Source organism: Scleropages formosus, chromosome 25 (assembly GCF_900964775.1).
Source record: "Scleropages formosus chromosome 25, fSclFor1.1, whole genome shotgun sequence".
In the NCBI taxonomy this organism is placed as follows: Eukaryota; Metazoa; Chordata; class Actinopteri; order Osteoglossiformes; family Osteoglossidae; genus Scleropages; species Scleropages formosus.
Window position 1 is genome coordinate 2,751,504 of NC_041830.1, and position 25,440 is coordinate 2,776,943.

At 45.3% G+C, this 25,440-nt stretch overlaps 1 protein-coding gene across 3 annotated transcripts; it reads left to right on the top strand.

The window, feature by feature from the left end:
- The first annotated feature begins 51 nt into the window (after positions 1-51).
- On the top strand, positions 52-23,653 carry LOC108928050 (F-box only protein 42-like). 3 transcript variants are annotated; one of them, XM_029249475.1, is made up of 10 exons: positions 186-446; positions 2,072-2,328; positions 2,621-2,737; positions 2,925-3,059; positions 3,209-3,362; positions 3,454-3,564; positions 3,686-3,782; positions 3,894-3,950; positions 20,774-20,890; positions 21,747-23,653. In XM_029249475.1, the coding sequence occupies exons 2-10, from the start codon at positions 2,073-2,075 to the stop codon at positions 22,794-22,796; spliced, it is 2,094 nt and encodes a 697-aa protein (XP_029105308.1). In that variant the 5' UTR covers positions 186-446; position 2,072; the 3' UTR covers positions 22,797-23,653. The 3 variants fall into 3 exon arrangements, with proteins under 3 accessions (XP_029105307.1, XP_029105308.1, XP_029105309.1); XM_029249476.1 differs by having other exon boundaries at positions 2,072-2,205; XM_029249474.1 differs by lacking the exon at positions 2,072-2,328 and having other exon boundaries at positions 52-446.
- Positions 23,654-25,440: the final 1,787 nt, after the last annotated feature.

Sequence of the window (25,440 nt, forward strand, 5' to 3'; positions counted from 1 at the left end):
CGGGCCGGGCTAGACGGGCTCGCTCCTGCTACTTCCGGCGTGCTCCGCGTGCGCGCTCCCGACGCTGTGGGGAAAAGTGATGCTGCCGCCCGGGAAGATGGCGTTTCTGTGGTTGTCGACGAGCGAGCGGCTGCGACCATTACGAAAGTGACTGTAGATGAAATTGCAGCAAAGGGGGCACTGGTTGAGTGGGGTGGGCGGAAAACGCGCAAGTCTGCGGAGGGACACGGGCAGAAAGGGGATTCCTTCCCCCCCATTCTCCCCGCGGTGGCAGCTGAAGGAACGCAGCGAGCGGGGTGGAAGTGCTGCCTGCGCCGCCGCCGGTCCTGGGTGCTCGAGCAGGAGCTCTCGGGGTGGGGCTGCTGCCGTCGAGTGGCACCTACGGAGCGGCCCGCCTCGGAGGCGGTGGCGGGAAGCCGCAGGGAGGCCGGCTGCGGCGGGCCGAGGTGAGCAGCGAGGGGTCCTGGACGGGGGACGCAGACGGATGTCTCTGTCTGTGGCGGCGGTGGCCTGGTTCAGCAACCTTGTTGCTGCGCGTGCACACTCATTACCCTGCATTGTTTAATGTGTCCGTTACTATTCACGCTTTAAAATATTCCTTCGATTGTGAGGCTCATTGCGGTGTGTTTCAGCATACCACCCGCGTGTGTGTGGGGTCGAGCAGTGACAGAACCACTGTGTTCAAGCAGCTTCTTTCTACAGCTTCAAACATGATCATATCATTAAAAGTAGCCTGTCATGAACAAGGGTGTGTGTTGTGTTACAGCAGGCTTGCCAATGAATATTTTTCCAGTCATCTCCCAGTGTGTCTGGTAAAATATGAAAATGATTGTGCTAGGAGCTTCTGTTAAAGATGTACTTTATGATTTACATTAATTCGTTTACCTGACGCTTTTCTCCAAGCGACTTAAAATGTTAAGGTTACAATTGTGACAAGCTTACAATTATTTACTAATTTGTACAGCTGGGTAGTTTTATTGGAGCAATTTAGGGTAAGTACCTTGCTCAAGGGTACTTCAGCCAAAAGTGAGATTTGATCCTGTGACCTCTGAGTCCAAGGCAGCAGCCCTAACCACTACACTAGCAACTGTTCTGTTGGCCAGATATCGCTGACTAGTCAAGGGTCAGACATTAAACACTGTACTTTAAGAGCTGGAATATGAATAGCTGCCTGTGGTATAAATATAGTACAGTAAAAACAGAGGAGCACTTTGAAGATCAGTCATTTTTCCTTTCTGCAGAGATGGAAAATGGAGAGGCAATATCAGGCTTTCTTCTATTGAACTTACAGCTCAATGTCCAAGTTTAATATTAAATCCTATTGATTAGTGCCAGGTGTTCCTGCATAAAATCTTATTTATCTCCTCTCCCCAGTTGACACAGAAATGTAGTTATCCTGAAATGTATGTTTTTTTTTTATTTCACATTATTGCAGAGGAGGTATTTTCATCGACCTTTAAAATACAGAATGTAGTAGAGAGAGTTTTGCTATTTATGCTTTGTCTGCATTTCCGTGCATGGACTTCCACCTCATTTGCCATCATTTCTCTGGCGTCGCAGTGCATTATCATCTCCTTGTGCTCTCTTTTTTCTGCATCTGGGAACCAGGGACTGACTTCTGTGCTGACCACAGCATTTAGAATTTACTGAGACATTGTTGATCAAAGTTCTTAAATATATTCAGATTAGTCCTGAGTCATTATTATTGTGACTTGCTTAATTGATGACCATTTCAGTTTAATTACAACACGATGCAGTATAGTTTATTCCTATTTAGCATTCTACCCTGAAGACCGACTCAAAGTACTTCAATAAGTATAAGACGTAATAGAGTTGTTAACTGTACTTCATGGTGGTGGTGACCTGGCAGTGAGTGAAAGATAATCTTCAGATTAATAGATCGATAATCAGTACTTGCATGACCCCTCTCAGATCTTCCTTGACCGTCCCTCACAACTTGGATTCAAACTTGTCCACGTGGTGGTTTTTTTGAATACAAGTGAAATGCTGTGGATGTCTCACGACACTCTTCATTCTTTCTGATTTTGTCCCCTGGTTCTCCAATGGTCAGCATGTCCTGTGCTTCAGATAAGGAACACAATGGTTCTGTTGCTATGGACACAGAGGAGTTCGGGGAAGGACCTGGACAGGTCACCATGGTACAGGAAGATGCAACGCCTGGTACTGGAGACAAGGAGAAAACGTGTAAGAGAGCAATGGGAGAGCTACCTGAGGAGGTGCTGGAGTATATCCTGTCCTTCCTGTCTCCCTACCAGGAGCACAAGACTGCTGCCCTAGTGTGTAAAAAGTGGTATCGACTTATTAAAGGTATGCTGGCTTATGGGGCTTAAGTCTGTTTAAATCTTTTTATGATTTGCTCTGACAGTTACGACTGCCAGCAAACATAGGAAAACATAGGCTGCGTGTACATCAACATAGCATAGTATAATGCAGAGCATTATCATTGATGAAGATAAGGCTGTACCATGGTAACAACCTTTCATCTCATCTATAGCACCATTAGCTTTGGAGTGTGACTGTATGAAACCACTTTTTAAAAATGTTTTATTACACTAGGAATTTAATCTTGTCTTCTGCCTTTCTTACCTCATCCCTTAAGGTGTGGCACACCAGTGTTACCATGGTTTTCTGAAGGCCATACAGGAGGGTAATATCCAGTGGGAGAGCCGTACATACCCTTACCCTGGCACTCCCATTACACAGCGCTTCTCACATAGTCAGTATTCCTTTCCTTTACAGTTGTCACATTATCAATGGTTTACTTGCAATATTGTGTTTAATTGCTAAGATCAGCTAAGTACAGCTAAGATCCTTTTTCTACTCATCTTTTTTTTTACTTTTTCATTAAGAAGCAGATGTCTATGGAAGAAATTAACTAGTTTTCAACCCCTTTTTTTCTGTAGGTGCATGTTATTACGACCTAAACCAGTCAATGTATGTGTTTGGAGGCTGCACCCAGAGCAGCTGCAATGCTGCCTTCAATGACCTTTGGAGGCTTGACCTCAACAGCAAAGAGTGGATCCGACCACTTGCATCAGGTACGTGTCCTGGGCCAGCTCCAAGGACAGTTGCTGGTGTGCACCTTTTTGTCCTCTTGACTCACAGGGAGTAGTATTTGTTTTTAAGTCTTTCTGGCCTTGTAATTGTGAACATAAGGAATCATGAACTCTCCCTCTGGCCCCTTTAGGCTCTTACCCCTCACCAAAGGCAGGGGCAACACTTGTTGTGTACCAGGACCTGTTGGTCCTTTTTGGGGGTTGGACCCGTCCCAGCCCGTACCCCCTACACCAGCCAGAAAGGTTCTTTGATGAGATCCACACATACTCTCCATCCAAGAACTGGTGAGTTTGAAAGCAAAAGAGTGAAGGACAAGAGACAAATGTAACCCAGCTGGACTGACCCTCCCTATCCCATTCTTTCTTTAACCTCCAGGTGGAACTGCATAGTAACCACCCATGGACCTCCACCTATGGCGGGGCATTCCTCCTCTGTTATAGGCAGCAACATGATAGTGTTTGGAGGTTCCCTTGGTGCACGGCAAATGTATGTAACTCCTGAAGTTTCACACTTTAAATGTAAAACTGATGTTTGACTTGTAAACCATATCCCAAGCACACAGGTTTTCTTTTGGTCACACACCACCACATCTGCTTCTTTTTGACAGGAGTAATGAGGTGTGGGTTCTGGATCTGGAGCAGTGGTCTTGGTTCAAACCACCTATATTCGGATCTTCCCCACATCCCCGAGGGGGCCAGTCACAGGTGCACATTTTTAGAACTGTCTCCAGATTTGTCTTCATCCACATGTTATCTTTTTTTTTTTTTTTTACTTTGTTCCATGTTAATATGCAAGCCTCTTCTGTCATTTCAAAGATCGTGATTGATGACGAAACGCTGTTGATTCTGGGAGGCTGCGGAGGTCCTAATGCTGTGAGTATCATTTGACAAGGTCACAAGTGAATAATTATAAAACAAATTCAAAGTTAATTTTGTGAGAAATGCAAAATATTGAGTTTTGTGTGCAGTGGGACCAGAAATACACTGTGCTGGAAGGGGGCACTTTCTTATGACCAAATGGTGTAAGACATATGTGGCTCAAAGTGTGTACAGTTGCATTTGTATTTTAAATCTGCATCAAATGTACTGCAACGTAATCTCCACACTTTCCAGTTTCAGTTGATCTGTTTCAGTTCGTCTCATTCTCATGTTCAGTCTCATGTACGGGCTGAGTGAAGCTAAATATGGAAGTGGTCCACTTAGTTAATTGGCATATAGGATAATCCACAGTGGTACTCAAAATTGTCCTTCTAATTGGTAAGAATACATACACTGAATGATTGCATTGTTGTGTCATGTGAAAAGGCTAAATTAGGCTGTACAGAAACAATTTTCACACTGCGATTTTGTGCTTGCTTTTGCTGAAGACTATTGATTGACAAATCAGTCAGTTGCTATGGCAGCCAGTTTAGAAATTGGGCTTCAAGGGCAGACAGTACAGTTTATCCTGAAGGACAGATATTTAAGCACGCTTTTATTTGCGGCAAAGTAATACTCAATGTGCCAGTGATACTCAAAATTATGTATTTGCATTTTAAAGCCAGACTGTACACCGAAAGTTGAGATTGGCCCATATCACACAACTTAACAGCAGCTGGAACTCTTATTAAATAGCATTCTGTTAATGACCTAAACATTCAACTGAGTTTCCATCAGGCTCAATATCACAGTTATGTGCATGAAGTACTATTTTAATCTGTCACTTCATGATACTAGAGAAATGCTTAGGTAATGCAGTGCTGTTAACATTACACACACACATTGACTGAAACCGCTTGTCCCAAGCGGGGTCACGGTGAACCGGAGCCTAACCCCGCAATACAGGGCACAAGGCTGGAAAAGGAGGGCACACAACCAGGACGGGACGCTAGTCCGTCTCAAGGCACTGGGACTTGAACCCCAGACCCACCAGAGAACAGGCACAGGCCAAACTTTCTGTGCCACCGTGCCACCTCGCTGTTAACATTAGACCTTCCCCCCCTCCGCCTCTGATATACTGGGTCCTTGTGTTGCAGAAGTACCATTTGTTTCTTTTTATATTTACTTCACTATTTTCAAAAATTTCTTGCTGTTAACATTACCAGTGTTTTCACATCCATGCATTAGTTGCCAGTCCAGAGCACCCAAACAGAGTAGGACTGTGAGACCTAATTACCTCAACTCACTGTTTTCAGCTTGTGTCTGTGGGGTTATTGAGTGCCTGTGAGCAGTACAAGATCAGGAACATTTCCCGTGTTTATGGGACAAATCAGACAACAATCAGTATCAAATAATTATTTTTAACCATTTTATTTTAAATTAGTTAATTGGTTTGAATCTTGATGTAAGATGGATTACAAGAGTATTTTTTAATTTATAAAAGCTGTAGCTGAGACTTAAAGAAGCCTATCCAACAAATTAATGGATCTGTGTTTGTATTATACTTTTATAGATCAGTAATTCCCAGTTGGGGTACTGTACCCCAGGGGTGTGTGAGGGAAAATTGTGGATTAAATTTAAAAAATAGAAATTCATACTTGACATTTAAAAAAAAAAAAAAAAAAAGTCAGCTGTTTCACTTTAGGCACAAAATAAAAGGCCCAATAGCTGAGATCTTGTTGACATTGAGGTCTATCCTACCCTGCTTTTCACAATAATTATGCTTGTCTCATAGCACATATCTCTAGTTCTGTCTATCTGTATCATTTGTAAAATGACTTCTTATGACAAAGAGTTGTGAAAGCTAGGGAGCAAAAGTAGAGCGTTAATGGATAAATGGTTGAAATGTTTGACTGCTGCCACTCCAAATGGCAGGAATGGTATGAACTGAAACTTAGGTGAACCTATGGAGGGGAAAAAAAAGGAGACAAAGCCCACACATCGCTGATTCCAAGATCAGTATGTTTGGTATGGCTTTAAGGTCACAACCACCCCAGCCACTGTTTTTTCCTGTGGTGAAGTGTTACCAAATGGTTCCACGAAGCCATCCCATCGACAACATCACCTGAGCACCAAAACAACCCTGTTATGTTGGTAAGACTTTTTCTTAGCAAAATTGTTGGTGAACAAGTGAAGTCAAAACAAACTGAAGAAAGCCATGAGCGTGTCAGTCAAAGCACTGGAGGATTCTTTTGATATGTTGCTACCTATGGTGAAGTCAAAGTAATGCAATTACATTGCTGACAAACTCATTCTCTACAGCTGTAATTTTGGAGGAAATGATGATAGCAGCTGATGCAATGAAAACAGTTCCATTATTTAAAAAAAGTCTGCTGCTGGATGGGTGATGTGTCCCTTAATATTGTTAACCATGCAGGGGATAAACTTAAACAAGCAGGTTAGTTCATATTGCAGTTGGACAAATCAAGCATTAGCAGGAACGCACTAATGGTTGCCTTTGGACATTACAAAGAATAATGTCTTATAAATGAGAACATTCTGTTTTGCAAGAAGCTTCTGAGAAAGCCACGTGATTTTTCTGAAAGGGTCATTTTTTCAAGGACAGTGATCTGGATTGGAGATTGTGCAGCCATATTGGCAACAATAACAGGGACAGTGCATGGGCTATGCAGGCTTGTCAAGAAGGTGAAGCCTGACATAGAGCAAACACACTGCATTATTCAACAGGAGGCATTGGCCATTAAGGGAATGAGCCCTGAGTTAAGTGCTGTTTTGGACAATGCAATTACATTGATAAACTTCATCTAATCCAAGCCTTTGAATTACATATTCTTTCAAGACATTGGATCAGAGCATGAGCAGCTACTGCTTCATACTGGTGCCTGGGATCTATAAAGCTGGCCTCCCTACAAACAGAACAAAAAAGAGCTCATTTTTCGTTTGTTGCGTAAAAATTAGAATTTGTGCTGCTGTTTTTCAGATATAAACATTTTTTCCAGGAAGTGATGTCACCCCCCCCCCCCCCCCCCCCACACAATGCCAGAGACACTCAAATTTGGGCTCTTTCGTTTGTGTTACAATTGTGCCGTTCAAACCACGCTTCTATCGCTTACTTTTTAAATATAAAGCATAATATGACACGTGATGTGACCCAGATCTGTGAAGCTGGCCCCCCTACAAACAGCACAAATAAAGAAAAACAAATTTTTCGTTAGTGCTACACTTGTGCCCGTTTGTGCCGTTCGAACCACGGTCCTATCTGTTTTACTTTTTAAAATATATAGGGATATATAACATGCAACATCACTTCGCTATTTCAGATTTCTGGTATTAGTGACTATATGACACGTTATTTCTGGCGATATTCATAATATGGATATGACTTCCAGTCTGTGTGACACTACTGCCTTTTTACCTGTCTCACTTCACTCAGCGGTCCATGTTGTGGTCGAACACGATGGAAAAACGGCTGGTGTTCAAAGAACAGAATTGATTCCCCCAGGTCAACACAACAAATGAAAAACAGAACTCAAAACGTACAAATTCACTGCAGCGTTTCCAGAGTCTACGCAACTACATAGGAAGAATCCGTCATTTTCTAAACTCCAAGGACACAAAGCGCAAGTGGCAAGGCATTCAGGCCATCACAGACTAAAAAGCTACATCACTTGTCTGTGATGGCGACGCCTCGCTCCCAGATGCATTGAATTATTTCTAGACATGGTTCGAAGCACAGAGCAACATGCCGGCAGGTAAAGCCACCATAACTCCCACCGACTGGGTACTTTGTCTGCAGCAGATGTCAGGAAGACTCTGTCCAGAGTCAACCCACAGAAAGCTGCGGATCCTGACAACATACTTGGCCGGGTACTCAGGGAATATGCTTTTCAGCTTGCAGATATCTTCACGGTCATCTTCAACATTTCCCTGAGCCAGGCAGTTGTCCCTGTATGCTTCAAGACGACACAATTATCCCTGTGCCAACGACATCATCGGTGTCCTGTCTGAATGACTTCCGACGGATTGCACTCATGCCTATCATCATGAAGTGCTTTGAGTGGCTAGTCATGAAACACATAAATAGCAGTCTTCCAACCACACCGGACCTATTCCAGTATGACTACCCTCCCAACCGTTCAACAGAAGATACCATATCTGCTGCCATCCACCTTTTCCTGACCCATCTGGACAAAAAGGACAACTATGTAGGGATGCTGTTCATTGACTTCAGTTCAGCATGCAACACAATCATCCCTCAGAAATTGATTACAAAGCTGAGCCTGCTGGGTCTGAATACCTCCCTCTGCAACTGGATCCTGGACTTTTTGACTGGGAGACCACAGTCCGTCAGGATTGGCAACTTCACCTCCAGCACCACCATGCTGGACACTGGCGCTACCCAGGGCTGTGTGCTCAGTCCACTGCTGTTTACCCTACTGACTCATGACTGTGTTGCAAAGTACAGTTCAAATCATATCAAGTTTGCTGATGACACTACAGTTGTGGGCCTTATCGGCAACAATGAGTCAGCATACAGAGAGGAGGTGAACCAGCTTGCAAAATGGTGTAGGGACAACAATCTATCTCTAAATTTTAAGACTAAAGAGAATTTTTTACTTCAGGAGGACCTGAGTAGACCACTCACCTCTGCACATCAATTGAACAATTATGGAGAGAGTCAAAAGCTCCAAGTTTCTTGGTGTGCACATGACGGAGGACCTCTTCTGGAACCTGAACACCACCTGCCTAGCCAAGAAGGCCCAGCAGCATCTCCATTTCTTAGGAAGGCTGAAGAGAACCGAACTCCCTCTCCCATCCTCACTACTTTCTACGTAGGGACCATAGAGAGCATCTTGACCAGCTGTCTCACCGTGTGGTATGGGAAGCGAGTGGTAAGAACAGCTGAAAAGATCGGAGTCCCTCTTCCTGTCATCGACTCCACGTACAAAAACTGCATCTGCAAGGCTACTGTCACACGGAACAGAGGGAGCCGGGACGGCTGTACCCAAGTGCAGCGTTGCTCGTCTGAAGTTGAGGGAAGAGGAAAGTTCTCAAAACCAGGGACAGGCGAAGGGTCGGTCGATGGGTGAACAGGACAGGAACGAGGATCCATGCACGTGGTCAGAAAATGAAGCAAAGAGTCAAAAAACCGGAGATCGTGAACAGAGAATAGAGCAAGTGTGCGTGCAAAGTAACGCGGTTGTCCCAAATGAGATTCCGCAACGGTACGGGAGCTGAAGAGGGTCTTTACAGGGTGAGCAATTACTCAGGAGCTAGTGCAGAGTCAGGTGTTGTTGCTTGTGTTGTGGGCGTGGACGTGACAGCTACCAGCATTGTGGACGAACCCTCTCACCCCTCCCATAGACTCTTCGTCCTGTTCCCATCTTGCAGGAGGTACAGGAGCATCTATCTGCGCCACCACTAGCAGACTCTGCAACAGTTTCTTCCCTGAGGCAGTCAGAGTACTCAACACGCAGCTGCCTCCCAACGTTCACCTGACACCATCGAACAATTAACTCAGCACTATGCTACACTACACAACTGCCTACAGCTCGCAGCCATACCCGCGTCCACATCCTGTCCTGTCTGTTTGTTTGTCTTGTGCTATGTTGTGTTGCACCATGGTCTCCGAAGAAACAACATTTTGTTCCATTGTACACAAGCTGTATAGAGGAATGACAAAAAGAACTTGAGTCCTTTCTACGCCTGTATTTCTTTTTCTTTTTTTTCTTTTTTTTTTTTTTTGTAAAGCAATGCCAACTTAACAGAGAACATAAAGAATTAAAAATGTGCTGGCAAATTGCTCGTTCTCTCACTCCTGTTTTGAAGTTATTCTGAGCGTGGACAGTCACGCCTCCCGACCTCCACTAATGTAGCACTCGGACCCAGATGCGGCCTCATTCTATGGTATAGCGTTTGTATGTAGTTGTGCAGTCTAAAGTTTCTTTCCATATCATTTTCGTTTTTGGACATATTTTTACTAATGAATGTTGATAAAATACATTTTAATAGTATAGTAACACTGTCTGTGATGTCACATGGACACCCTCCCCCAAAAAAAAAGGATGCTAGGACCCTGCACCTTATTTTTTTTTTCAGTGTATGTGTTTACGGTACAGTGTCCATTTTGATTTTTTTTCACTTCTTTAAAGTATTGTGATAATTGTAACATTTTGATGACTAATCTCCTCTCTAAACTGGTTCGAACTGGGCATGTAAGATTAGTTTGACGTATTCATAACTTTTTTCCTCAAAAGATTTGCCAAAAGCCACGTTTCCAACTTTTCCCACTACTTGGTAAAGTTGTATTTGTCATTGTGATGCCCGTTATTGATTTTATGTATCATGTCTGCTGGAATTCACTAACTTTGAAACTTTCCAAAAAAAGACCTTGCACTTTGATATTGTATAATTTTTGTTTTAAGCCATTTTCCAGCACATTATTTATTTGTTTGTTTTCTGGCATTATTTTACAAAAAAAATACATGTTCTGTACATGGGACTCTGGAAACATTGCAGTGAATTTGTCCGTTTTGAGTTCTGTTCATATAAAAAAACTTAATGTAAATTGTACAGTGTTGGTTTTTCGCTCATGTCGAACTGGGCGAATCAATACTGTTCATTGAACTGCACCAGTTTTTCCATCGTGTTCGAGCACAACATGGATCGCTGAGTACAGTGGGACAGGTAAAAAGGCAGTAGTGTCACACAGACTGGGCGTCATAATATCCATATTATGGATATCGCCACAAATAATGTGTCATATGATCGCTAATACCTGAAATCTGAAATACCAGAGTGATGTCACGTGTTATATCCATCCATCCATCCATCTTCCTCCGCTATCCGGGGACGGGTCACGGGGGCAGCAGTCCGAGCAGAGTCCTCCAGACTTCCCTCTCCCCGCACACCTCCTCCAGTTCCTCTGGGGAAACCTCAAGGCGTTCCCAGGCCAGCCGGGAGACATAGTCTCTCCAACGTGTCCTGGGTCTGCCCCGAGGCCTCCTCCCAGTGGGACATGCCCGGAACACCTCCCCAGGGAGGCGTCCAGGAGGCATCCGGAACAGATGCCCGAGCCACCTCAACTGGCTCCTCTCGATGCAGAGGAGCAGCGGCTCTACTCCGAGCTCCTCCCGGGTGACTGAGCTCCTCACCCTATCCCTAAGGGTGCGCCCAGCCACTCTGCGGAGGAAACTCATTTCTGCCGCTTGTATCCGCGATCTCATTCTTTCGGTCATGATGCAGAGTTCATGACCATAGGTGAGGGTAGGAACGTAGATCGACCGGTAAATTGAGAGCTTCGCCTTACGACTCAGCTCCCTCTTCACCACAACAGACCGGTACAATGATCGCATTACTGCGGACGCCGCACCGATCCGTCTGTCAACCTGCCGCTCCATTTTTCCCTCAGTCGTGAACAAGACCCCGAGATACTTAAACTCCTCCACTTGAGGGAGCAACTCCCCCCTAACCCGGAGGGGGCAATCCACCTTTTTCCGACTGAGAACCATGGCCTCGGATTTGGAGGTGCTGATTCTCATCCCCGCCGCTTCGCACTCGGCTGCAAACCTCCCCAGTGCACGCTGCAAGTCTTGACTTGATGAAGCCAACAGGACCACATCGTCCGCAAAAAGCAGAGACGAGATCTCGCGGCCACCAAAACAGACACCCTCCGTTCCCTGGCTGCGCCTAGAAATTCTGTCCATGAAGATAATGAACAGAATCGGTGACAAAGGGCAGCCCTGGCGGAGTCCAACATGCACCGGGAACAGGTCTGACTTACTGCCGGCAATGCGAACCAAGCTCCTGCTCTGGTCATACAGGGAACGAACAGCCCGTAGCAGTGAGCCCCGAACCCCATAATCCCGAAGTACTTCCCACAGGATGCCATGAGGGACACGGTCGAATGCCTTCTCCAGGTCCACAAAACACATATGGACTGGTTGGGCAAACTCCCACGAACCCTCCAGCACCCTAGTGAGGGTATAGAGCTGGTCCAGTGTTCCACGGCCAGGGCAAAAACAGCATTGCTCCTCCTGAATCTGAGGTTCGACTATCGGTCGGATTCTGCTTTCCAGTACCCTGGCATAGACTTTCCCAGGGAGACTAAGGAGTGTGATCCCCCTGTAGTTGGAACACAATCTCCAGTCCCCCTTCTTAAAAAGAGGGACCACCACCCCGGTCTGCCAGTCCAGAGGCGCACCGTTCCCGAACTCCACGCGATGCTGCAGAGGCGTGTCAGCCAAGACAGCCCCACAACATCCAGAGACTTGAGAAACTCGGGGCGGATCTCGTCCACCCCCGGAGCCTTGCCACCGAGGAGTTTTTTGACTACCTCAGCAACTTCAGCCAGGGTAATGGACGAGTCCCCCTCCGAGTCCCCGGCCTCAGCTTCCTCTACGGAAGGCGTGTCGGAGGGATTGAGGAGATCCTCAAAGTACTCCTTCCACCGCCCGAGGACATCCTCAGCTGAGGTCAGCAGTGCACCACTTCCACTGTAAACAGTATTTGTGGAACACCGCTTCCCCCCTCTGAGTCGCCGGACGGTTTTCCAGAATCTCTTTGAGGCCGACCGAAAGTCTTCCTCCATGGCCTCACCGAACTCCTCCCAAGCCCGAGTTTTTGCCACGGCGACTGCCAGAGCCGCGCTCCGTTTGGCCCGTCGGTACCCGTCAGCTGCTTCAGGAGTCCCATGAGCCAGCCAGGCCCGATAGAACTCCTTCTTCAGCTTGACGGCATCCCTTACCTCCGGTGTCCACCACCGTGTTCGGGGATTGCCGCCGCGACAGGCGCCGGCGACCTTATGGCCGCAGCTCCGAACCGCCGCCCCGACAGTGGAGGCGTGGAACATAGTCCATTCAGACTCAATGTCCCCCACCTCCCTTGGGACCTGGTTGAAACTCTGTCGGAGGTGGGAGTTGAAGACCTCTCTGACAGGGGCCTCCGCCAAACGTTCCCAACAGACCTCACTATACGTTTGGGCCTGCCAGGTCTGTCCAGCTTTTTCCCCCGCCATCGAATCCAACTCACCACCAGGTGGTGATCAGTTGACAGCTCAGCCCCTCTCTTCACCCGAGTGTCCAAGACATATGGCCGAAGGTCAGAAGAAACGACTACAAAATCGATCGTCGACCTCCGACCTAGGGTGTCCTGGTGCCAAGTGCACTGATGAACACCCTTATGCATGAACATGGTGTTCGTTATGGATAAACCGTGGCTAGCACAGAAATCCAGTAACAACTCACCGCTTGGGTTCAGATCAGGGAGGCCGTTCCTCCCAATCACGCCCCTCCAGGTGTCACTGTCGCTACCCATGTTGGCGTTAAAGTCCCCCAGTAGAACGACAGAGTCCCCAGTGGGAGCGCTTTCCAGCACGCCCTCCAGGGACTCCAAGAAGGCCGACCCGAAGGTGCAGGGAGATGACCCTCTCATTCACTGGGGTAGACTCCAACACATGGCGGCTAAACTGGGGGGCTATTAATAAGCCCACACCCGCCTGCCGCCTCTCACCCTGGGCAACGCCAGAATAGTGGAGAGTTCACCCTTTGTCGAGAAGAGTGGTTCCAGAACCCAAGCTGTGGGTGGAAGTGAGCCCGACTATATCTAGACGGTATCTCTCAACTTCCCGCACCAGCTCAGGCTCCTTCCCTGCCAGTGAGGTGACATTCCAAGTCCCAAAAACCAGAGTTGGCGCCCGAGGTTTGGGTCGGCCGGGCACTTGGCCCCGACCACCTCCCAAATCACAATGCACCGGCCCCTTACGGTCTCTCCGGCAGGTGGTGAGCCCACCGAAGAGCGGCTCCACGTCATGGCTTCGGGCTGAGCCCGGCCAGGCCCCGTGGGCATAGACCTGGCCACCAGGCGCTCGCATGCGAGCCCCCCCCCCAGGCCTGGCTCCAGGGTGGGGCCCCGGTGACCCCATACCGGGCGGGGTAAACGAAAGCCTTGATTTTATTTTCTTCATAAGGGGTTTTTGGGGTTATATATTCCTATATATTTAAAATAAGTAAAAAAAGAGAACGGCTATTTGAATGGCACAAAACCAGCACAAAAGTAGTCATAAAGGAAAATGTGCTTTTCTTTGTGCTGTTTGTAGGGAGGCCAGCTTCACAGATTCGGGTAACGTCACGTGAAATGCTATGCTGTATATTTAAAAAAAATATAAATATGGCACGGTGGCGCAGCAAGTAGTGCTGCTGTTTCTCAGTGGTGTGAGGGGACATGGGTTCGATCCCCATGTCTGTGTGGGTTTCCTCCCGCAGTCCGAAGACATGCTGTTCAAGTTTACCCAGAGTGTGTAAGTGACAGAGTGTGTATGTTCCACTGATGTATGGATGGGTGACCCATTGTAAGTAGTGTCTCTAGCAGTGTAAGTCACTTTGGTGAATAAGGTGTGTGGGCTGATAGTAACACTACATAGAGTTCATTGGAAATCGCTTTGGAGAAAAGTATCTCAGTAAATAAATGTAAAAAAAAAAAGTAGAAGAAATTAAACTGTTGTCCTCAATGGCACATCGGCACAAACATAGCACTCATGAATGAGCCCGAATTTGAGTGTCTGCAGCGTTGTAGGGGGACTGGAGTGACCTCACGTGCCACGTAAACAACCTTTAATATCTCCAGAACCAAAGGAGATAGAACTGCGGTTTAGAAAGTGTGTCCAACATTGTGGGGGGGCTGAGTAACATCACTTCCTGGAATAAATAAGTTAATATCTCAAAAACAACAATGGCACAAATGTAGCACTAATGAATCGTGTGATTTTTTTTCCCCATTTGTGCTGTTTGTAGGGGGGCCAGCTTCACGAAGCTTAATGCATGGTGTCTGTCCTATGGTAAATTCTGAGACTGTTTAAAGTTCTCCTGGAGATATGTGCTTTTTTTGAAGGTACACCTGCAACCCCTTGCTGTATTTTTCAAGGAACCAGAGTTGTTTGCATATCTAGTGTATCTTGCTGATAGTTTTGTCAAACTATTTATCCCTACAAAGTAAAGACACATGCATCCTGAAATGTATGTCAAGATGAATGGATTCATAAGGAAGGTTATGCTGTGGAGGAGGAAATGTGAGGATGGACATATGAACCCTTTCCCAGTACTTGACGTCCATCTTACCACCAGCGACACAGACGGCTTCTGTACTGAAAATTGTGATGGCACAGATGTCTCAACTGAAGTCAGTTGAACTCATGCTTCAGTAACATTGAAACCAGGTCAGCTAAATTGTACAGAGTCAGCAACCTTTTCAGTATGACTGAGATCAGCAGCAGGCTTCTTTCCAGATTGCAGGGTCATTTGATGGATGTCTCCTCAGACTGAACTAAACATGAAACATGCAGATAAGAGACTGACACAGTTCTGATGTAATGTGGAAAAGGAATACCCCGAGTTGGGGAAATATACAATGAAATTTTATTGTTTGGATTCACCTTCTTGTGCGAAGTGGCTTCCTCAGCTCTGATTCTAATCAGCAAAACAAAGGAGCAGACACAGTGCAAACATACTGATTACAGCCATGGCCACACTACCCATAGCACTGTCAAAGCATTGAAAGACAAACTAGCTGAGGTGTCTCATTAAAGAGAGATTAATCTATTTTGTCAAGTCAAGTCGAGCTTTATTGTCATTCCACTACATGTGTGGACATACACACACACACACACATTTTCAGAACCGCTTGCCCCTTACGGGGTCACGGGGAACCGGAGCCTAACCCGGCAACACAGGGCGTAAGGCCGGAGGGGGAGGGGACACACCCAGGACGGGACGCCAGTCCGCCGCAAGGCACCCCAAGCAGGATTCGAACCCCAGACCCACTGGAGAGTAGGACTGTGGTCCAACCCACTGCGCCACCGCACCACCGCACCCCCTGTGGGCATACAGTGGGACGAAATGTCGTGTCTCACAGGACCATGGTGCTGTGTAAATAAGCATAAATATAAACATACAACACTAGACATAAGGACAGTTTTTAGACCTACATAGCTAACTTACTAAATCGGTAATCTAAATATACATATACTATAAACAGTTAACTATACATACACATAACCTAAGACAGACTATACAAGTACTTACATAATAACTGTACATGATATTGTGCAATAGAGGTATTTAAGAAGTAAGTAGTGCAATATGATTTGTAGTGCATTCACAAGTAAACATTTGTGTTATCTTATTAAGTCCTTGTAACATGGGGGGTTTTATAAGAAAGTGTCTGGTGCATATAGAGAGAAAAAAGTGTGTTTCTACAGGTGGTTTGCATATAGAGAGGAAAAGAGTGTGTTTCTACAGGAGGTTTCCAACAGTTTTCATGTGGTGCGTGTGGTGCGGTGGGATGGGGGGGAGAGAGGATCCTGGTTTTAGGAGCTAACGTTATGGATGAGATTTCAGAGGGGGGTAAGGTGATTGGAATTGAGGGCTCTCACAGCCTGGGGGAAAAAGCTTTTGAGCAGTCTGGCAGAGCGGGCTCTGATGCGCCGATACTGTCTTCCTGATGGCAAGAGCTGAAAGAGACTGTGAGAGGGATGAGTGGGGTCTTTCACGATACTGGTGGCTTTACTAGAGCATCGTGCAAGGAAAATATCCAGAATGGAGGGGAGAGGGGCACCGATGATCTTTGCAGCTGTGTTCACTGTCCGCTGTAGGGTCTTGCGGTCTGCTGCACTACAGTTCTCGTACCAGACAGTGATGCAGCTGGTTAGCACACTCTCAGTTGTTCCCCTATAGAATGTGGTGAGGATGGGAGGAGGGAGACTTGCTCTTTTAAGTCGGCGCAGGAAGCGGAGCCACTGTTGCGCCTTCTTGGAGAGTGATGTAGTGTTGGTGGTCCAGGTGAGGTCTTCTGTAATGTGCACCCCCAGGAATTTAGTGCTGCTGACTCTCTCCACAGTCGAGCTGTCGATGGTCAGTGGGGGGTGGTCAACAGAGTTCTTCCTGAAGTCCATCACAACCTCCTTTGTCTTACTCACACTGAGGGATAGGTTGTTTGGACCACACCATTCAACCAGTTGTGCCACTTCCTCTCTGTAGGGTGTTTCATTATTGTTGCTGATGAGACCTACCACCGTTGTGTCATCAGCAAACTTGATGATGTGGTTGGAGCTGAACTTGGCAGTGCAGTCGTGGGTCAGCAGCGTAAAGAGCAGCGGGCTGAGCACACAGCCTTGTGGGTAGTGTGGTAGTGCTGGAGGTGTTGTGGCCGACACGGACTGACTGAGGTCTTCCGGTTAGAAAGTCCAGGATCCAATTACAGAGGGAGGCATTTAGGCCCAGCAGGTTTAGTTTGCTGATGAGCTGTTGTGGGATTATTGTGTTGAATGCTGAGCTGAAGTCGATGAACAGCAATCTAACATAAGAGTCTTTGTTTTCTAAGTGGGTAAGAGCCAGGTGGAGGGTGGAGGAAATGGCATCGTCCGTAGAGCGGTTTGGACGGTATGCAAATTGGAGCGGGTCAAGTGTGTTGGGGAGATTGGATTTGATATGGTGCATGACTAACCTCTCAAAGCACTTCATCATGATTGGGGTCAGTGCTATGGGACGATAGTCATTCAGGCAGGACACAGGTGACTTCTTTGGTACTGGGATGATGGTGGTGGACTTGAGACATGTGGGGACAACTGCTTGGCTTAATGAGATGTTAAAGATGTCTGTTAAGACATCTGTCAGCTGTTCAGCACAGTCTCTCAGTACGCGGCCTGGTATGTTGTCAGGACCTGCAGCCTTGCGTGGGTTAACCCTAGATAGGGTCTTCCTTACATCGACTGGAGACAGATAGAGCACCTGGTCATTGGGAGGTGTGGGTAGTTTGTGTGCAGGTTTGTCATTCTGCATTTCAAACCGTGCATAGAACTCATTGAGTGCATCTGGGAGGGATGTGTCGTCATCACAGGCCTGTGGAAGGGGCTTGTAGTCTGTGATGGTCTGAATAGCTTGCCACAGACTCCGTGTGTCCTTGCTGTCACTGAAGTGATTATTGATTTTTAGTGCATATAACCGTTTTGCTTTCTTGATGCCACGGGACAGGTTAGCTCTTGCTGTTTTGAGGACTGCTTTGTCTCCCGATCTGAATGCGTCATCACGGGTCTTTAGCAGCCCACGAACCTCTGCTGTCATCCATGGCTTCTGGTTGGCACGTGTGGTGATGGTCTTGGTGACTGTCACATCATCAGTGCACTTTTTGATGTAAGCAGTCACTGTTTCAGTGTATTCTTGCAGGTCTGTGTGGTCGTGGTAGGTGGCTGCCTCTTTAAACATGTTCCAGTCTGTGTCCTAGAAGCAGTCCTGTACACCAAGTCCAATGTGTTGTTTTCTCTTGTTGCAAAGTTCACATGTTGGTAGAGCTTTGGCAAAACTGTCTTTAAGTTTGCATGATTAAAGTCACCGGATATTATGAAAAAGCCGTGAGGGTTATTTGTTTGTTGCTCGCTGATAGCACTGTACAGTTCGCGAAGCGCGTCCTTAGCATTTGCACAAGGGGGTATTACACAGCAACGATGACAATGGCTGTGAACTCCCTCGGCAGATAGAAGGGTCGGCACTTCACAATTATACACTCCACCAGCGACGAGCAGTGTTTTGACACTAACACAGCATTGTTGCACCATTCCTTGTTAATATATACACACAAGCCGCCACCACGAGTCTTACCAGACAGTGCTGTATCTCTGTCCGCTCGGTAGCATGTAAGCCCGTGCAACTGAATGGCGGAGTCTGGGATATTGTTGTTTAGCCACGTTTCGGTAAGAACAAACAAATTTGTGAGTCTGACTTGTTTTTTTTTTTTTTTTGGTCCACAGTATGTGTGGGAAAAGTATGTAAGCCTTTGCTATCAATAACTGGTGTCACATACTCATGCCACACACAGATATGTAACATTGGATCATTTTCCTTAATAAATAAATGAACAAGTATAATGTTTTTGTCTGTTTGTTTAATTGGGTTCTCTAGTTTTAGGACTTGTGTGAAAATCTGATCATGTTTGAGGTCATATTTATGCAGAAGCAGAAAATTCTAAAGGGTTCACAAACATTGAAGTACCACTGTATTTGTTGCACGACCTTGTGATCATTTTCTTCTTAAAGTTTTGTATTAAAATTTTATTTTTTGAAACTGTACCTGACCTTACGAATGCAGTTGGGACTGGATTTCAGTTTGTTATTCAGAATTGTTCTGAAGTCCATCTACTAAATCACAATCAGGAAAATCTTAGTACAGCTCAATCATTACATTTATTAACTGGTTAGTTCATGTTAAAAAACATCAGATAAAGCTGAAATGAACAGAAAATAGACTATTGCACTTAGTTCTGTTTTCATGAACAGCTCATACAATACAGTATCCCTGTATACTGCAAACATTGGGTGAGAGACAGAATGCAACATTGACAACGGCTTATTTTATCTTTTTATTAATGTGAAGCAACTATAAAATTGTGTCCTTTAAAAAGATGGATAAGAAAAATCTTATTTACACAACTTCCCATTCAAAGCGCTGTTCTTCGCATGATGGTGTCATTTTCTCCCACGAGTTGCAACAAAAGAAAATGTGGGGAGATCTTATTAAAAAGCGCTTCACCTTAAATGCTGACTGTGTCTTGTGGTAAACTTTAACAAAACTGCCCATGAGAAGGAGACTGATGCATGATGTATAATCCTGTCTACCTCAGACTTCAGCTACAACACCAAATTGTTTCATCTGCCAGAGTTCTCAGATTATACAGCAGTTGCAGTATGCAGCTCTTTTGGAAATGTTCTACCAGTCCGTTGTTGCTGTTGCGCTCTTGCTTCTACCAGCAGCCATGAGATTCCACAATGAATCCTCACTCTGCCTGAACTTGTGTAAATACACTGGCTAATCTACCTTATTTGTTTCTTATCTGCTTATATATCTCTCTCTCTTCAGTGTGTGTCTGTACCTATTTTTTGTGTATTTATGTTGCATGTTGTGTGCTGCTGCAGCCAGACCAAATTTCTCTCTGGGATTAATAAAGGTTTATTCATTCATAAACCAAATGCTGACAAACATGTTTAAGATTACAGACAAAATAGAGTAACAGAAACAGACCTCTGTTTATTCACTGGGTATTTTATGGAAAACATGCTGACAAATTGGTTGGAGAAACTGCCAGCCCCCCACTTCCCCTCCCTACTCCCCTTGAGTTTAGATTCTCTCTGAGTGTGTGTAGCTGCTCCTTTTGGCAGAAAACAGAAATGTGGGATATTTTTGCTCTGCAGCTGAAATTTTAGAAAATGTAATTAAAAATAAGTACGCTTGAAAATGTTTATATCTTTGAAAATTCATAAGTTGGATGTTCATAATATGGTAAAATTGTAAATTCTTTAAATACATTGTTCATTGACACAAGAAAAACATTTTGTCAGTTTTTACTGAAGTTGTTTTTAACTGCAGTACATTAATAGTGTATGTGATTCTTTTAATACACTGCATGTATTGATTTGATATGTGTTTATTCAAAGATAATTTGCTAATCCTTTTTAACCAGTGTAAATATTTGAATGAAGCTGCCTAGTTTGGGTTTTCCAAACACAGTAAAGTCACAGTAAACAAGCCGTCTTCACGGAGTTTGTTAGCACAGGTCTTTAGGTTTAGAAAACCAGATTGGGAATATCTCTGCCTGTTAATGTCGGGGGCTCAGTTTTACTTGATTATGAAAATAACCATTGCAGTTTAAATCAGGAGAGTCGGAAATTCAGAAGCCAGAATACCTTTTGGTGTCCTGTTCATGCTTTTGCCAACATGTTGCAGTCTCTCCAGGGCTGTATTCTGTACTGACTTCAGCCTGTCTTCTTACCCCAGCTGCTAAAGGATGCCTGGCTTCTGCACATGAGGTCATCCCCCTGGTCCTGGCAGCAGTTGCGGGTGGAGAATGAAGATCATGGTGCCCCGGAGCTGTGGTGCCACCCAGCCTGCAGGGTATGTTTTGGGAAACGCCACATGCCACTGATTCCATGCTCAAGTTTTCTACATGTTCAAATAGAGCCAATAGGTCAATTCTTTACATAACTGTAGACTTGTACAGCCTTCACCTCATATAACAGGGTCCCGTACAATGAAAAACCTCTACAGTGGATACACACTATGTACCATTTTTCAGTGCAATAGCATTTTTCCTGGCAGTGAGGTAATTTTATTCACTGCCCACTGTGTGTTTCACTCTGCAATGCACATGGGCACTATTCTTCTGCCATAAGAAAACCAGCTCTACTTTTTGTCACGTCGACAATCTGGACCAATCATAACACTGATTATGGTAAACCCAACTCACTAATAAAAAAGCAGATTTGCTAAAAACCTTCAGAAGTAAACTGTATTAACATGGAAACATTGACTCACTTATTTAAATAAACAGCTTTTGAAGCATGAATACCCCTGCAGTGTTATGAATAAATCGTTTCTCTTGTGGTTTGTTGGAGACCAAAGGTCATGCAGGAATTATTCATTCCTTACACTCAACATAATTCCTTCAGTTGTAATAATTAAGATAGAATTTAGTCATTTTTTTTAGAAATGTAAAGTATATTAGTGCTATCATTGTCATGCTTAAAACACATTACATTTTGATCACATTTCAATTACATTTTTTTTTTTCTCTAGAAACCTGCTATTTTTTGTTAAAAATTGTGGGAATTTGACCTCCTTGCAGCAGGACTTTGCCTAACTGGGAGATATCGCAGAACAAATTAATCCCATTAGGAGAAGAATGGCTATATTTTAAGGCTCTGTCTTTATTGTTTTCTCTCTGTCTTCTTCTATTAAAACCCTCTTCTAGGTGGGCCAGTGTGTGGTGGTCTTCTCCCAGGCACCATCAGGCCGTGCCCCTCTCAGCCCTAGTCTCAATTCCCGCCCCTCCCCAATCAGTGCTACACCTCCAGTGCTACCCCCAGACCCACCATCCCTGCGGTCCCAGTCCCCAGTGCGGGGTGGGGCTGGGGGCATGGTTCTAGGTGCTGCTGAGGAGATGCCCTGTGTCAATGGCCGTTGGGGGACGCTGAGGCCTCGGCCATCTCCCAGGGGGGGCACCAGAGATGGGAGCCCCTCCTCCTCACAACAGTTGTCACCGTGTCGGGGCTCAGACAGCCCACCCCTGCCTTCCTTGCTCAACGGTTCCTCTTCTTCATCGCGTACAAGCCCTGCTCAAGCTGCCTCACCTCCACCTCGGCTGCACACCCGAGGTCCCTCTGATCAGGGCTGGGACTCCCCTACCTCTTCCACAGCTGCCTTGAGTTTTGCCCCTGAGCAGGCCAGTTCAAACGGTGTCCACACCCCACCTGGATCTCCCCACACTCCTCCTGGGGGCGTGTCACCTGGGGCACTGCGCCGAGGACTAGAAGCAGTGAAAGCTCTCTCTTCAACATTGTCATCGCCGGCATCGTCTGCCATGCAGTCTCAAACGGCTGGAGGTACTGGAACAGGAGGGTCATCGGGTACTTCCTCGTCTTCAAGCAGCCCGCCCCAAGCTGTCGGGCTCGATGGACACTCAATCCCTCCCATTGCTCGGCGCCTGGGCCACCACCCACCCCAGAGTCTTAATGTTGGCAAGCCCCTTTACCAGTCGCTCAACTGCAAGCCCATGCAGATGTATGTGCTGGATGTGTCTCGGGCCCACAAAGATGGTGTTGTTTCCTGGAAGGTGTTTGGGAGTGGAGGAGGGGTCGTGGGCAGCAGTGGACCAGTGCTGGGGCCCCCTGAGACCAGCCTCCACACTGTGGTCCAAGGCCGAGGGGAGCTGATTATCTTCGGTGGCTTGATGGACAAGAAGCAGAATGTTAAGTACTACCCCAAAACCAACGCCTTGTATTTTGTGCGTGCAAAGAGATAATGAGCGAGTGATGAGAAGGAGACACGGTACGGGGAAAACACTGATGGGGAGAGCAGAGAGCTGTGCACAAGGTGGGCACCAACGCTTCCAGATGGAAGGCTGTTTGGCGATGGAGGGAACATATGGGATGGTTTCTAGCTCAGTTCTTGCTTGCCTTTTACCTTACGCAAATTCTGTTCAGTGAAAAAAGAAAAGAGTGGAATGAACTGCCTGGCCATGGTCATGGTCGCATCAGAAAGTGGTTGAACGTTCTGTTCGCTGTCCCCAGAGGTAGAATGACAAATGGAGGATGGGCCTGTCCATCCTGATGTCTTTCTCTGTCAGAAAGAAGACAACACACGATCCAGGTCTTCTCCTATTGTTCTGCAGCTGGAGCAATAAGATGACAAGAGTGCTGCCCAGTTTTGTCTTTCCTGTTAATGGAGGAAACCTTTTAAAGTGCATTGTTTACAGTGATCTCTGTGTGTGTGCGTGTGCGTGTGTGTGTGTGTGTGTGTGTGTGTGTGTGTGTGTGTGTGTGTGTGTGTGTGTACAAGAAGGCTGGCCTTGGTATGACTAATGAATGGAGCAAGAGACGGTGGTCAGGAAACAATACATGTGGCTCTGTAAAGATAAATATGAATGTTGCTCTTGAAAGAATAAAAAAAGGAAGTGGAGCTTGAGTTGCCAAGTACTTGTGTGGCGGATGTATGTACTGTAACCTATAACTCTTATGTATAGCATACATGTGTTTGTTTTAACACAAGTCTACGATCTCATTTATTTAGGAACACGCCCAAGGTTTTCTATGCAAACAGATGAAGTCGTAGATTTCTTTCCTATCACTGAAGTGCTGAAAAAGAGATATTTTTAGGTTTGAAACAGCTGTCTTTATTTCAGAACAACAAAGATGTGAATGTAAATACAAGAGAATATTGTTTGGGACAGCTGGTCATGTAGTGGTTGGAGCTGTTGCCTTTGGATTCAAAAGTCACAGGTTTGAATCCCATCTCCAGCTGCAATACCCTTGAGCAAGGTACTTAACCCTAAATTGCTCCAGTGAAATTACCCAGCTGTTACAGATGGGTCAATATTTGTAAGCAGCTTAACACCATAAGGTGTTTTGGAGAAAAGTGTCAGATAAATGAGAACAGTCTGACCTTTGACCTTGCCTTTCATTGTAATTACAGTCTTTCCTCACCTTATAACTGTTACTGTATTTGAAGAAATGTACACAGCTGTTATAAGATCATTTGTGCTGCAGAAAATGTCAGTTACTAAACTGTGAAACCACACCAGGTTCAGATACAGTGAAATGGGTCAAATAGTGTCTGTAGGGAGAAATGCTTTCCCTAGTTCTTTTTCTCCCTCTCGCCATTTCCCTATAACAACCCTGAATGTCTCTGGTAGGATCCCAGAAGGGAAGTGTGTCGCGTTGCATAGTTCATGGGGCACATGTACCTGAGAACTCCACTGATGAAACTGTACAGCCCCATTGCCAACTGCTCCTCTGTGCCTGACAGTGTCTTTGCAAGGCCCCCGAGTTCCTCTGAAAGAGTGAGAACTTTGCTGCTGGAAGCAACCAGAGGTGTCAGAAGGAGGGCCGATGGCTGCCTGTTCTCCTGACTTTAAAATACTTTTTTTCTGTTGAGGCCTGCAGCGGACAAACCATTGCACTTCCACTTCTGACGGACCACTTGCTATCTGGTATTTCGTAAGATCCTTTGTAAGCATAGTTTATTTTAAAAAAGCAAAAATAATAGAATGACTTAAGTTATAAGCTATTCATGAATAAATGTCTATGGTATCATCTTTATTTAAAAAGTGTGTATATATATATATGGGGACAGCTGGTAGCGTAGTGGTTAGAGCCCTTGGACCCAAAGGTCGCAGGTTTGATCCCACCTATGGCTGTACTACCCTTGAGCAAGGTACTTACCCTAAAATTGCTCCAGTAAAATCACCCAGCTCTGTAAATGATTGTAAGCCTCTAATAATTGTGACCTTAACATTGTAAGTTGCTTTGGAGAAAAGCGTAAGCCAAATGAATAAATGTAAATGTATATATGGTATAGTGCTTCTTGAAAGTATGCAAACCCTGTAGGGGTGGTCATTATTCTTGTATAAAATATTAAGATAAGCTTAAAAATTTAACTGTTAAATCTTAAACTGATTAAATGATTAAATGATTATAATTTACACACCTGATTCTACTTACCTACTTGGTGTAACCAGTGCAACATGGGCTTCTTTTATTTTTGCACCTACACTGCTTCTGTGTTTTCTACTACAGGCATGACTTCCTCCAAAGAAATATACAGAATTGGTCATTACACACTTGTTATGTCACATGAGAAAGACTGCTTCTCATTAATAGCCATTTCATGGGAAAACTAAAGGACGCAAGAGTTTCACATACTTCCAGACAGCACTGTGTGTGTGCTTATGTGCATATATACAGTATGTAATACACACATATCATACACATAATCTTGAGGGATTCAAGTGAAACGGATAATTTATTAATATGATAATAGTTTAATTTGGCACTCAGTGTTTACATTTACATATACATTTATTCATTTAGCAGACGCTTTTCTCCAAAGCGACGTACATCTCGGAGAAAATACAATTTGTGCATTACATTAGGAGAAAGAGACATAGT

Coding starts and splice junctions, on each gene's coding strand:
- LOC108928050 (XM_029249474.1), top strand. CDS start 158: ATGAAATTGCAGCAAAGGGGGCACTGGTTGAGTGGGGTGGGCGGAAAA. Junction 3,783..3,893: donor CCCGAGGGGGCCAGTCACAG/GTGCACATTTTT, acceptor GTCATTTCAAAG/ATCGTGATTGATGACGAAAC. Junction 20,891..21,746: donor GGTGCCACCCAGCCTGCAGG/GTATGTTTTGGG, acceptor ACCCTCTTCTAG/GTGGGCCAGTGTGTGGTGGT.